Source organism: Dicentrarchus labrax, unplaced genomic scaffold (genome assembly GCF_905237075.1).
Source record: "Dicentrarchus labrax unplaced genomic scaffold, dlabrax2021, whole genome shotgun sequence".
NCBI lineage: Eukaryota > Metazoa > Chordata > Actinopteri > Moronidae > Dicentrarchus > Dicentrarchus labrax.
In genome coordinates this window covers 2,237,982-2,253,004 of record NW_026136705.1, presented here as the reverse complement: position 1 = coordinate 2,253,004, position 15,023 = coordinate 2,237,982, and the positions used below count along the sequence as shown (strand labels likewise).

General features: G+C 40.5%; 2 protein-coding genes across 7 annotated transcripts in view; one reads left to right on the top strand and one right to left on the bottom strand.

The window, feature by feature from the left end:
- Window positions 1-15,023, top strand: part of LOC127363688 (uncharacterized) — a 45,939-nt gene that overhangs the window by 2,911 nt on the left and 28,005 nt on the right. For 3 of the 6 annotated variants that reach the window (XR_007884921.1, XM_051400484.1, XM_051400486.1), the window contains exon 2: window positions 29-299. Coding sequence is in view for 1 of the 6 variants with exons in the window: in XM_051400483.1 (XP_051256443.1) it covers window positions 280-299; window positions 1,207-2,017; window positions 2,655-2,867 (1,044 nt within the window). In the remaining 5 variants the exon portion in view is untranslated. Of the gene's footprint in view, window positions 1-28; window positions 300-1,206; window positions 2,018-2,654; window positions 3,808-11,921; window positions 14,356-14,444; window positions 15,003-15,023 lie in introns of those variants that run through there. The other 3 variants (XR_007884920.1, XR_007884919.1, XM_051400483.1) reach the window with 3 other exon arrangements.
- Window positions 10,149-11,102, bottom strand: LOC127363696 (uncharacterized). The gene is made up of 2 exons (XM_051400502.1): window positions 10,643-11,102; window positions 10,149-10,558 (listed from the first exon to the last, which is right to left on the bottom strand). Exons 1-2 carry the CDS (start codon window positions 11,075-11,077, stop codon window positions 10,253-10,255), a joined length of 741 nt encoding a protein of 246 aa, XP_051256462.1. The 5' UTR covers window positions 11,078-11,102; the 3' UTR covers window positions 10,149-10,252.

The following is a 15,023-nucleotide window of genomic DNA, read 5'->3' as shown; positions in this document are numbered from 1 at the left end:
CCCTCATGCAAAGTCTGTTTTTCCCCAGGAGAAACTGAAGAGATGAGCTCACACCAGCCAGTTAAAGTAGTCGGACAGGACGTCATCCTGCCACAGAAGACCCTCACTCAATGTGTGAACTCTGGAGACTCTTTACAACCCTGTGCACAGACGGGATGATCCCAATATTCAGGATATTACAGGAAGTCTCTTTCAGGATTAAATGAGCAATGGAAACCTTTCACCGAAAAAGGATATTACACATTTTTTTTCTGAACTGGAGAGCCGGATCATGAAAGGATGTGGCCCCCCCGTTGTTGGTGAGTACAGTTTACTTCCCTCAGACTGACCTGCCAAATGCCAACTTATTTCAAACCCTCCAGTTTGTAGGCCAAAGACCAAAATAAGATTATTTTACTTTAAAAGTTTGAGTTGGTGTCTGTGTCTTTAAAAAATCTAAATAATTCAGTGTCTTGCAGCCTGAGTTGGAAAGAAATGTGTGTTTTACTTTGTGTGGGTGTGTTTCTGATTGCACAACCAACAATGCAGAACTTCACAATAATATACCATTTCAGTAATAAATCAGTTATAATAAATGTCCCATATGACCTCTGTGTTATATGTTCCTGCTCACAACCATTCAAAGACAAACTCACTCTGTGCCTGCTCTCATCCTCTACACTGTGACACAACAAATATCCACCAGGGGGAACTATTTATTTATATATATGCTGTATGAGTGAGTACTGCCATCAAACCAGTGACAGTAGGCCTATATCAATCTCAAGTAAAGGCAATAATGTATTAGTCTGTGTCCCTATCTGAGTGTTTGCGCCTTGTGTCCAACCTGTGTGACTGCGCACTTTTGTGCAGCAGAGCCCAAAAGTGTGCAGTGACACAAAAGGCATAAAAGTGAGTTTTAAAGGGAAAGCGTTAAAAAATCTCAAAAAGTTATGTTCTCGAACTAAAAATACTTTTTGTTCGACTAGGCTTTTTTGCACCTTTGTGCACAAAAGGGTACAGGCACACGAATTTGTATGTTTGTACTTCTCTTTTTTTTAATACAACCTTTGTAAGTAAAGTACAGTCATATATATAGCAGCCTGTAGTTTTTGCTATAATAACTGTATAATAGTACTACTATTATAACAGCACAGCGGTATCCCAGGGTCTAACAAACTGGTTCTCTGCTTCTGAATGAATAACCACATCCGTCGGCTGTGGTAGGCTGGAAGAGGATGAAAGTCACCAGTTACACTTGCGCGAGACACGTGACCCCTATAGTCTACACCGTCGGTGGACATCTTGTCGACCGGGCGCTCCGACCGCACCCACAGCGATGGCACCGACTCCACTCATTCTCTTCTTTGCGGTTCTGAGTGTAAAGAGTGTTTTGGGTAAAATATATGTCAACGTGAGAGACTCCGTTACTTTGACGGAGAACTGCACGGAGGACAAGGACTTCATACTAAAGACGCGCGATAACACCGTGATGGTGGCACAGCGTGTGAACGGGGTTTGGACCCCAGGAGAAGTTTACAAAACCCGGATTAAACCCGTTTCATCGTCTTCTGTCAACTTAACCCGAGTTAACTACAACGACATCGGGTTCTACGAGTTCACCTGCGGCCGCCGCGTCCTGTCCAACCCCGTCTACCTGAAGGTTGTTACCCCCGTTAACCTGTCTGCGACCGAGGGACAGACGGTGGAGCTCCCGTGTCGTTCCGTTACTGCAGGTGTGGCCGTGGGGCTTATAGGATGGGAAAGAAACGGAGAGCTGGTCTGTGAGCTGGACCCTTCCTCCGGGGGGATCAGAAATGGGACAGGGTATGAGGGAAGAGTTTCTGTACCGGCTGACTGGAAGCTGACCGGAGACTTCTCTCTGACTTTGGACCGGGTCCAGCTGGAGGATGAAGGTCAGTTCATCTGCTTCATCGACAAAGCCGGAACGAGAACGAGAGGAGACCCTGCTGCTGTGATGATGAAGGTCAACAAGAAAACCCCCAATCAGACCACCAGCAGACCCCCACCTGTAACTGTGAGTATTCTCCCTTCTCAAAGAGATCACATGCGTTATAGACCTGTATCTGTCAATATGTAAGTAAGTAAAACTTTATTTATATAGCACCTTTTTGACACAGAGATCAAAAGTGCTTTCCAAACAACAAATAAATAAACATAACAACACACACAAACGCAAACAAATAGAGCATGTAAATACAAACATAAGGAAGATAAAAACAAGAGGGAAGGATAGATTAACACAGAGACGACAGAAGAGAAAGCCAACAAGGAGATCTGTAAAAAGGCCTGTAGAGGTGAGTTTTGAGCTGCCACTTGAACAGTCCACAGATTCAGTGAATCTGAGTGACTGAGGAAGACTATTCCACAATGTACTGGTTAAAACAGCAAAGGCATGGTTACTTTTAGTTTTGCAGTTAGAGCGGTGAATGGATGAAAGGCCTTGATTTGAGGAGGGAAGTGCAAATGAGTGAAATGAGGAACAAGGAGATCTGTAATGTAACTGGGGCGTATAATCAATAAGATCTTATAGCTGATTCTGAATTATACTGGAGGCCAATGAAGGGATGCACGTTTTGGGACATGAAGGTAATGTTATATGTAAGTTTTGGGGGTTTTTGGGGTCTGAATTTAACTTCCTTTTTGCCTTTTAGCCCAAACCGAGACCCGTTGGAAATCAAGGGATTGGACCTGGGACCATAGCAGCAATTGTGGTGCTTTCAGTTCTTGTCTTCATCTTCTTCTGTCTGTGGCTTCGTTTGTACCTGAAATCCCGCACATCATCAAAAGTTCCACCTGGACCCGGTGATGTGGAGATGGGACTTCTCTCTGGGGGTGGGGGGGGTCTCTCCCGGTTCTCAGGTTAATGGGGGCCCTCCAGTGCCAAACTCGAACGGTTGTAAAGGGTGTTTTTTAAATTGTTACAACTGGTTAAACACTGTGTAGGAGCCTAAAAGCATTTGTTGATGTTTAAGTGGTTAAATTACACAGTTCATTGATTAGTTTCAAATATTTACAGTAATGCAAAAGGTTAATTGTACGATTCTTTAGATTTAAAATGTGTGGTAATACTTTAAAATATGTACATTTTATTTGCAATTGATTGGAATGTTTTCGACCTTATTTAGGTTTGGTCCTTTATTGATCCCGGAGTTTAGGGGCGTAATTAAATAAATAGGTAATTAAGCCATTCGGGTGGAGCCACACAGTTTTTTTTAACCTCTTTCTCTCTTTATCTATCCCTCCTTTTCTGTGTATTGATTTTTATTATTTTGTAAGTGGAAAAGATCTTGTTTTCTATCACCTTTTTGACTTAAAGTAAAGAATTTACCTTTACAAGTGGTCTCCTGGATTTTTTGTGGTTACGGACGAGAGGGATGATAGAGCGTCAAGCTATGGCTTCATTAGATGGACACTTACACACATGTTGGGAATAAATATATATATATAAATATATATAAAGGGAATACTGCTGTTTAAAAAAAACCCACCTTATTTTTTTGAAGTGTAAAGTTGTGTATAAGTGAAAAATGGTATCGCACTTTTCTTTATATAGCCATTCTTTTAAAATAAAAGTGCGCAATACACTACGTTTGAATTCATTATGGAATTTTGCGTAACTTAATTAAAAATGTTAATGTTGCCCAGCACTGAATGACCATGCCCGGGGCTGGCTCAGCTGTGACTCCTGAGAGTCTCCTGAGAGTCCGGGCTGTCGGGACAGCTCTCAGTAGGCTGGAAGACGATAGAAGTCACACGCCCAGCACTAATATATTTAAATAAACATAATGAATATATATATATATATATATATATATATATATAGTGAATTCGAAAGTAATGTATTGTACGGATCCCCTGAAGTCCCCAAAAGGAAATATTATTCTACTTATCTTGTGGTCACAAGTTTTTATCTTACGGCCTCATATGTTTGCTGATTTCTCCACTATGTTTAAAACATTGCTGTGTTCATTGATTTATTCAAGCAGTTAATTTGCTATGTTATTGGTGGGTGAGCTGGTTGATAAGATAGAAAGAAAGAGAGCTTTCTGTTATTCTCCCGTTTTACTGGGCCTGTAGCGAAATTTTTGCGTTGACGTTTCGCCACAAATCTACACACACACACACAAGTGGGAGACCAACACATTGCAGAATGGAGGACGAAACAGCAACCCCCTCACAGAATTAATAAAAAAGTCCTAAAAAAAAACCAGCTCGCCCTAAATCATCGAAGGTGACAGACAGCTGTGTTCAGCTAACGTTAGTTATCATCTAATGTTGGCTTGAATGTTGAACTACCATAAATTAAATTACATCTTTTGAAAATAGATACTATAAAAAACTGTGATAACATCAAATGAATCATGTTAAACGGAAAATAAACTGTTATACACAACTTGCCACATATACAGTGACTGAAGTGGCATTAAACTTTGCTGGTAGAGGTACAAACACATTCAATGACTCATCAAAATAATTTTAAAAAACTGTGTCTGTGCTGAGACTGAGGCAGAAAGAGAGAGAGACATCTGATTAGTCAGGTTGAATTAAAGATTTATAACTCAATATTATCTCTAACAGGTCACTTTAACGAGCAGTGTAACAATACGGTAACTGCTGTACTCTAATATGATTTAGATTTAAATGTAAATGTAATTAATTGTATTTGTTAACGAAATTAGACCATTAATACATTAAAATAAACTGGGGTATTATTCTTTCTGTTCTCATAACATAAAGTGTCACAAGGGAGATTTTATCTTTAATATTACATCAGATTTGTTTTAAATATATATTTAAAAGCATTTAAAATTTTAATTTATATGTCGGTAACAGGGTTACCTGTAGCTACATGTTGATTATATGGAAATAAAATAACGATAAACACATTATATGTGTCTCATTAACCACATCTAAAAAGGTGTAGACTATACATATAACTCTTTTTTTACTCCGTATATTAGGCCTATATCTTATAGAATACACACACACGAAAACATGAACAAAAGAGGATCACAGTTTCACAATTCGACATTTTATTGTCAGAGAAGCAGACAGATACAGTAGTTAGAGGCACACGGACGGAGGGAGGGGACACACACAGGGACATACCCTGAGTCAGCTCTTTCCTTCACTCGTCTGTATTGAATGAGGAAGAGGAGCGCGATGAGGCCCCGAGGCTTACCAACAGACAAACCGACATACCATTAAACCACACAGACAATGATCTGAATTACCTATCTGCATTCCTCTTCTTGGTATTACTCACTGGTTGCATAGTATACATTCACAACATATTTAAATGAAATTACATTTTCTAAAAATAGATAGTAACTGAGATAATATCAAACTGAAATGAGCTTTTCAAATGAATTATGTTTCTTAGATGTGATGACTCAGAGCCAAACGCAGACCACAGTGTGGAGGAGGGGTGGGCGAAGTGTTTGCTCAGGAACACACACACACACACACACACACACACACACACACACACACACACACACACACACACACACACACACACACACAGGCTAAAATATGATGCATCGTTACAGATTATAGTCTTTATATTTTACATTAGCTTCACTTTGACCCGCTGTAACTAAATAAAAGAGGGAACTGCTCTGTCTTTTTACACTGAGTAATTTAGAAAGTAGAGTGGTAGCCTGTTTATTAAATATAGTGTTTGGGTGCAAATTGATTATGTGTGAGTCTGTAAGCGGTTCCCATCCTCAGGATAAAGTCTGTGGATCAGGTTTCTCAGCCTGAAGGGCCCCAGGCTCCTATTGTTACCCTCATGGTGTAAATAAGGAAGCTACTGGCAGAGTGCCTCACATTTAAGGTGAAGCAAAGGGTGAGGCTGCTGACAGACAGGTGGTTTTAAAGAGGCCACGTGTGTCGTTTTTGCAGATAAAAAGGTATTTAGTAAAAAGATTTATTAACATCTCACTGTATCATAACTACTCGCTCAAAGAGAACAGGAGTGGTAGAGTTAAAAAACCATCAGGAGAATAAAAGTCATTTAAAAGGGTTTATTATACTAAAAAGGTGGTGCCACCTAAAACAATACTAAAAATGAATGTCCATAATTGTCCATACTATACTGCATCCCCTCGTGCACAGTCTACAGTCGCCAGCAACCTTTGGTCCGCCTGCTCGGCACCAGCGTCCGGGCCTCCGCCGTCGGTCCTCTTGGCGTGCTATGGCGTCCTTTCCGACTGCGCCTCCCTGGCGTTCCCTGATTTCTCTGGGGAGCCCTGATTCAATGCCGCTCGTCGTCCGGGGGTTGCTCTGTACTTGTAGCTGCTGCTGTCCCCGGAGGTGTCTACCCGTTCCGTTCACCGGTTCTGTCCGTCTCTGCCATGCCTTCCATCTCCAGTCTCTTTATGTGCCGCCTCCGGCTATGTTGGGCCGTGACTTCCCAGGTCAGTTCACAGTACTCCGTAAAACAAACAAACTCATGCTAAAAGTAGTAAAACAATCTACAAGTATAAAAGCATGCAAATTACACACAACACAACAGTCATTATGCATAAAACCAATATCTCAAATAATCTACTAAAAGCACGCATAAAAACAGTATATCAAATAATCCAATAAGAGTATTCAAACTATCTTCCCTGATCACAGAGCACAAAGAGAGTACATTTACTGAAGTTGGCTGTAACTTTGAAGTTCTTTACTCGAGTAAAGTACTTCAAAGTAATATTATAGTTATATCTCCTCAGTTCTGCATTGTGTCTAGATAAACTGCTTTGGGAGAGTTATTGTGCTCTTTAAAGCCGGTATCTCACTAATGTCACTGTGTCATTGTGAGTGCTGGGTGTGGCTGACTGCTGGGGAAGATGTTGGGAGGCAGCAGGTGTGATGTCAGTATGTTTGTCTTCATGAGGTGGAATCTGAGAGAGTGACTTAACTTAGAGTGTTCACTAAGTTGCTTTTGACACAGTGTCTCAGCTCACATTCATATATTATTCATATATTATATATAGATATATTATTATATCTATATATAATTATATATTGATTATTATATCTGTTTTATTCTGGACTGGACTCAAACTGACAGTTGCTGGAGGGAAACATCATTGGTCAGTTATTGTAGATTTATTTAATCTTTTCTATTTAAACAGTGTTGTTTGTGTTGTAAAAAACAAACAAAAAAAAAAAAACTCCTGTCTGTCAGCAGCCCCACCCTTCAAGTTCAAGTTCTAGTTGAAGAAGTAGGATTCTCAGATCTTTTACTCAGAAAAGAGATCGGCTACCACTTAACACTTAAAATATTCAGTGTAAAAGTCAGAGCCTATAGTCTCTTATGTATTGCTATATTACTACTGACTGCCTACATTAGCACAGAGGCAGCCTTTTACTGTGTAAGGATACATGCATGTCACATATTGTGTAATTTTAAATATCTTAATATGTAAGAGAGAGAGAGAGGCTCCATCTTTTTCGTAGCTTCCTCAAAGGTTACGAAAGTTAATCCAAGGATGTGATTGGATTGTTTGTCACAACCCGGCTCAAGGCTGGACAAAGAAGAGGAGAACACACATGAGTTGTAACTAAAAATAAAAGTAATACTGTCAGTAATTATGTTTTTTGGAGGTAACATATATTTTACATTAGCTTCAATTGACCCGCTGTAACAATAAAAAGGGTTCACACTGAGTATTTTCACAGCATATTATTAAATATAGTCTTTGGGCACAAACGGGTTATGTGTGAGAATTTAGTGCAGCCATACTTTTGGTTGTTCCCCCTGTTTACTCAAGGTTTGATGTACACTGTGGTCTACAGCTCTCTGAAATATATTAGTAATTAGTTCCACGCGAAAGTAAAATTATTATTGTAATATTATTACAATGATGTACTGCACATTGAATCCATGGGGGAACTGGTTTGATGACTTTAGCAATCACACATTGTGAATATGACTTTTTATGGTATTGCTGCTTTAAGATTTCTTAGAAATACCACTTCCTATTCCCAGATACTGAATGCTGGATTGCTTTATTTAAAAAAGGAAATCAAAATGAAATCCTGGACCATTTCAGAGACTTGGTTTATCCTTCTGGTGGTTTAAACAGACTCAAACCAAACGTGGTTCTTGAGAGCTGTAGACCACAGTGAACATCAAACCTTGAGTAAACAGGGGGAACAACCAAAGTATGGCTGCACTAAATTCTCACACATAACCCGTTTGTGCCCAAAGACTATATTTAATAATATGCTGTGAAAATACTCAGTGTGAACCCTCTTTTATTGTTACAGCGGGTCAATTGAAGCTAATGTAAAATATAAAGGCTATCTGTAAGGATGCATCATATTTTAGCCTCTGTGTGTGTGTGTGTGTGTGTGTGTGTGTGTGTGTAGGTTTTAACCAGCCCGTCAGAGGAGGAGGGTATAACCTACACACACACGTCCCACACACACACACACACACACACACACACACACACACACACACACACACACACACACACACACACACACACACACACACACACACAATGACAAGGTCATATAAGGTGGAGCAAAGGGTGAGGCTGCTGACAGACAGGTGGTTTTATAGCGGCCATGGTTTTTAGGAAAAAGATTTATTAACATCTCACTGTATCATAACTTCTCGCTCAAAGAGAACAGGAGTGGTAGTTTTGGGGCCTCAGATGATGGCACTGAAGTACACCGCTTATAGGGACACACCCTGTGTCATCACCCTGTGTCAACTCTAGAACTCTCTCTAACCCACTAGAATGTTCTAGTGGGTTAGAGGTGTGGCAGTTAACGGTACACCTGAGATGACGTGTTAACATGGCCTGATGTTTATCCAAATCCGCTCAAGCAAACACACTGATCATGTCAGTGTCAGTGTCAGTGTGTGTGTGTTTGTATAACACCCTCATTCTCTGACGGGTGTACAAAAGGACAGAGATTAACTATCTTCCCTGATCACAGAGCACAAAGAGAGTACATTTACTGAAGTAGGCTGTAACTTTGAAGTTCTTTAAGTTATATTACAGTTATATTATATCTCCTCAGTTCTGCATTGTGTCTAAATAAACTGCTTTGAGAGAGTTATTGTGCTCTTTAAAGCCGGTATGTCACTAATGTCGCTGTGTCACTGTGTCATTGTGAGTGCTGGGTGTGGCTGACTGCTGGGGAAGATGTTGGAAGGCAGCAGGTGTGATGGATTGCATCAATATAGTCTCCAAAAATAGATGTGATAATGCAGAAGGAGAAGATAAATATAATAAGGCTGAAACTGTGTCCTTGTGATTGACAGGACAAAATGATGCCACAATCCTGTGGCTTTGGCTACCTTTTGTTTTTCAAAACATATCAAAGTATGACTCACAGGACTCTTCTATGGTGCATGAGGCGTGGCGGGGGGGGGCTGCCGCCCAAAGTTACAATATTGCAGAATTAAACATGTTCATTATCTCCCTCATAGAAAGTGAAAAACACAGACAATACAGACAACAAGACCTTGATAATTAATAATACTAATAATAACAATATACACATATTCTGTGTTAAAACCTCACAATAAAGCTGTCACCAAAATAATCTGATTAGTCAGGTTAAATTAAAGATTTATAACTAAATATTAACTCAATATTATCTATAACAGGTCACTTTAACGAGCAGTGTAACAATACGGTAACTGCTGTACTCTAATATGATTTAGATTTAAATATTAATGTAAATGTAATTAATTGTATTTGTTAACGAAATTACCAGACCATTAATACACTCAAATAAACTGGGGTATTATTATTTTGTTCTCATAACATAAAGTGTCACAAGGGGGATTTTATCTTTAATATTAAATATGTATTTAAAAGCATTTTAAACTTGAATTGATATGTCGGTAACAGGGTTATACTTTCATACTTCATCCAAAAAGGGGCTTAAAAGCTAAAACTCTTGTAGCCAACTTTTATTTTTATTTTAACGCTACACACATTATGTGCTCTCTGTAGTCGAAATGATCGATATGTGCAGTGTTCATTAACCACATCTAAAAAGGTGTATACATATAACTATATTATATCTTCTATGTTATGTTTATTTCATGTGTATTGTCTTGTTTCCCCCCCCCCCCCACACACACACACACACACACACGAAAACACGAACAAAAGTAATAAAGTATAAAATAACATTTTATTGCCAAAGAACCAAACAGATTCAGCAACAACAACAACAACAACAACAATAATAATAATAATAATAATATGTTGTTATGTTGTTAATGTTTAGAAAAATTGTAACAATTCAAAAACACAGTCAACAACCATTGGAGTTTGGCACTGAAGGCCCCCCCATTAACCAGAGGACCAGGAGACCCCTCTCCATTGAGAGGTCTCATCTCCACATCTGTCGCTCTTCCATCACCGGGTCCAGGTAGAACTTCTGATCTGCGGGATTTCCGGTACCGACCAACGAGGATGACTGTGAGTGCTACTGCTACTGCTGCTGCTGCTGCGAGTGAAAGCACCACACCAACAATGATCTTATTCCTCCTCCCTTCATCTTCAACGGCTCGCTGTGTGGACTGACAGACAATAAAAATAAATTCAGACCTGCTGACAGATACAGGTCTATAATGTGATCTCTGTAAGAAGGGAGGAATACTCACATTAACAGGTGGAGGTCTGAGGGAGGTCTGATTCAGCTTTATCCCTCCCGTCTCTCCCTCGGTCTCAGACAGGTTAAAGGCTGTAGAAACATTCAGGTGGATGAATGTGACAGGGTTATTGTCGCACATGAACTCGTACATTCCTTTCAGCTTGTTGTCTCTGAGGGTGACTCCGGTTAACTTGAGAGAAGATGAAGAAAGATGTTCAATCCGGTTTTTGTAATCCTCTCCTGGGGTCCAAACACCGTCAACGCGTGCTGCCACAGTCACTTTGATATTTTCTGTCATCAGTTTGAACTCTTTCCCATCTGTGCAGTTATCACTGGCCGGAAACTCAACAGAGTCTCCCACGGTCACATATTTTTTCACAATAGTCTCAAGAGTATTGACACTCACGAGTATGAAGAAGAGCGCCGTTGTATGAGTCAGGCGCATAGCGGAGCTTTAATGTGGCTGTCTCTGCGCTTGAAGGAGAGTTATGTGGCGCGCAGGTGAGACAGGTGGCTTTATATTGTTTCATACAGCCAATCCAAAGCGCGCTCCAGCCACACTTTGCATAAATCTTCTGATAGAGGAGGCGCTATATCATTTTACCGCCCCGCCCTAAAAAAACAACAACTTGTGGGTGTATTATATTCTTTTGGTATACAAAAAAGAGTGAAGGCAGTCTCCAAAGCCCGAAATAGAGAGAGAGAGAGAGAGAGAGAGAGAGAGAGAGAGAGAGAGAGAGAGAGAGAGAGAGAGAGTTTTATTCACTAAGTTGGTTTCTCACTGTTATGGCAGATATGGCCGACGCACACAGTGTCTGTATTTATGGTAGTAATTCCGATGTATAAATCTTGTCGGTTAACGTTGATGGAGCAATTAAAAACAGCATGAATTTAAAAGAACTATATGTGCTTTCTCATCATTTTACCATGTGCTGATCTACAGCACCATTCTGCTGAAAATAAGATCTAAATATTAGATTAAAATATAAACTCTAACCATGCCGGGGTCAACCAACAGTCACAGATTTATCAGCGGCCCACACAGAGACACTGTGCAGTCGGGAGACCCCGTTGATGTTGAAGTGTCCATGAAATATTGTTCATATTGAGGAATGTAAATCAAATCCTGTGAAACCAATCTGCCTCTGTATGGTTGAACCTGTGCGTAATCTTAACCCAGCGGGGGACAACGTTTATATAAAAATACATAAAATCCAGTTTGTTTTGAATGACTATAGATGTCATATAGAACTAAAGCCAGCCTCATTTTTGTCTTTTCTCCTCTGTAGCAGACCGACACACAGCCACTGAAGAGAAAAGAGCTGGGAGCCACTGACAGAGCAAAGGGGCCAACTGGTGGTTGGAGACCGACACAGGAGGCCCTCTGCTGGTTCTCAAGTTAACAAGAGGCCTTCACTGCCTAACTCCAATAGTTATTGACGGTGTTTTATATTGATGCAGCTGATGAAAATCTGTGAATAACTGTATGGAGTATGTTAGAATTAGTTATTTAAAAACAAGTATCTGTACCAGAACACTTCAGCTGCATCTCTGCCAATAAAGTGGCTTCTGATTATTTAAAATGTGTTCTTTTGTTCTTGTTTATTTCGTGTGTGTGTGTGTGTGTGTGTGTGTGTGTGTGTGTGTGTGTGTGTGTACAACTAATCGACAAAGTGAATGCATGTTTCTCTCAATTATTCAATTAAATGACTCTGTAATTAAAAATGTGCAACATAAATAACTTAAGAAATATAAAACCTAATTTTAAAAAAAAACAGAAAACTTAAATATATTTAGGTAAGAACAGGTCTGTATACAGCCACGATTTAAAGAGTCGTTTTGTGTGAATCATGTCGGCCCTAGGAACACGGGTTGTTATATTAAAGTGTGTGTGTGTGTGTGTGGGGGGGGTATACAGGAGGTGATGAGGAATCAGTTTCTATAAGTAATGACAAAAATAGACAACGGAAACCTTTCACCGAAAAAGGGTTGGGATGACTTGTTGCGCCCGTGTTGCAAATGTGGTTTTAACCCCCTGTCTGTCAGCAGTTTCACATTTATTGTCTGAAGCACTCAAGGAAACCTTTTTTGAGGCCCGATGCAACTGCACATTTCCATAAAAAACTGTGTGTGCAGCTGCAGCAGAGACTCAGCCTCGGTATATGGGTCGTCCACTGAGCTAACCGGGCACCCATTTTACATTACATTTTAAATAAAAAAAAAAAACATAGGCTACCACCGATTTCTTTCCTCAGCACTGCAACATAACAGACTGTAATATAAATCAAATATTGTAATAATCAAAGAAACCATGAGAAAAAATGCACAAATAGGGTCATGGAAATGCTACCAAGTCTAATATTGCCAAGTGGTAACAATTATAAACTATTAATGTCGGTATCTCAGATGCTACAAACAGTCGGTAATTTCAGACACAGCCCTTGTTTGCCACCGTTTTACCCCATAAACGGCGAAAGATGCCGTGGCATCTCAACCTGCCACGGGAAATGCCACTGTGAGCTGCCGATGCCACTATTTGAGCAAACTCGTGTTGTTAAAACACAGCTATGCTGCGGGCTGATACAATGGCACTGGTCTTCTTTGCACTCGCTGTTGGGTGGTGAACGTGGGAGTTCACCCTCAGAGACAACAATGTATTTATCTTGTTGGTTCAATGGCAGTGGGGAATCAGGGAGTGCTATGAGAACCATGTGGTGTTATAATAAAGCGGGGGTGCAGTAAGGTTTCATAGTACTGCGTGCCAAAGTAGGTCAAATAGCCTATAGTGTATTTTTTTCCTCTCGACTTGTGAATTGTTACTCAGTTGTTCACCTATAAAGGAAATCTAAACAATGCAAAACAGTTTACTTTCCTAAATACCGTTTATGTGCAAAAACGAAACGCATGGCCGCTTTAAAACCACCTGTCTGTCAGCAGCCTCACCCTTTGCTCCATCTTAAATGTGAGGCACTCTGCCACTATCTTCCTTATTTACACCCTGAGGACAATACGAGGCCCGATGCAACTGCACGTATGATCTTGTCCAGGAAGTGGTGAGGTACCACTTCCTATAAGTAATGACAAAAATAGACATTGGGCCAACCAAATTGCAGCACTTCTCAAAGAAATCTCTCACATGCGTTACAGACCTGTAGGCTATCTGTCAATGTGTAAAACGACTAACACTGTCATCAATGCTCTAAGAAGTAAAAGCGGATACGGTCGTTGCTCTCCTCTCACTCTCAGCCTGCATACCGGTAAAGACGCTCCGCACTGACACCGATGGCACCGGCTCTACTCTTTCTCTGCTTTATACTCGCTGCTGTGAGTGTAAAGAGTATTGTGGGGAAATATGCGACCGTGGTGGTGAACGTGGGAGACTCTGTTGAGTTTTCGGCCAGTGATAACTGCACAGATGGGAAAGAGTTCAAACTGATGACAGAAGATATCAGTGTGACTGTGGCAGCACGCGTTAACGGTGTTTGGACCCCAGGAGAGGATTACAAAAACCGGATTAAACATCTTTCTTCATCTTCTCTCAAGTTAACCGGAGTCACCCTCAGAGACAACAAGCTGAAAGGAATGTACGAGTTCATGTGCGACAATAACCCTGTCACATTCATCCACCTGAATGTTTCTACAGCCTTTAACCTGTCTGAGACCGAGGGAGAGACGGGAGGGATAAAGCTGAATCAGACCTCCCTCAGACCTCCACCTGTTAATGTGAGTATTCCTCCCTTCTTACAGAGATCACATTATAGACCTGTATCTGTCAGCAGGTCTGAATTTCACTTCCTTTTATTGTCTGTCAGTCCACACAGCGAGCCGTTGAAGATGAAGGGAGGAGAACTGGGATCATTGCTGGTGTGGTGCTTTTACTCGCAGCAGCAGTCACAGTCACAGTCATCCTCGTTGGTCGGTACCTGAAATCCCGCAGATCAAAAGTTCCACCTGGATCCAGTGATGGCAGACAGACAGATGTGGAGATGGGACTTCTCCCTGGGGGTGGGGGGGTCTCTCCTGGTTCTCAGGTTAATGGGGGGCTTTCAGTGCCCAGCTGGAATGGTTGTTGATGGTGTTTTTAAATTGTTACAACTGGTTAAACTGGTTGTGAATGAATGGTAAATGGACTTGTGTATATATGTTTAAATGTCATCACATGTTAATGTTGTTCTAACTATTGTATCTGTCTGCTTCTCTGCCAATAAAATGTCTAATTGTGAAAATGCGATCCTCTTTTGTCCATGTTTTCGTGTGTGTGTATTCTATAAAATAGAAGATATAATATACATAGTAAAATCTGAGTTATATGTATACGCCTTTGTAGATGTGGTTAGTGAGACACACATAATGTGTGTATACAGCGTTACAATAAAACTCTCTCTCTCTCT

What these genes read in the sequence shown, in the direction of transcription:
- LOC127363696 (XM_051400502.1), bottom strand. Translation starts at nt 11,077, where the DNA reads ATGCGCCTGACTCATACAACGGCGCTCTTCTTCATACTCGTGAGTGTC. An exon ending in TCAGACCTCCACCTGTTAAT is followed by an intron (nt 10,559 to 10,642) that starts GTGAGTATTCCT and finishes ATTGTCTGTCAG; the next exon opens with TCCACACAGCGAGCCGTTGA.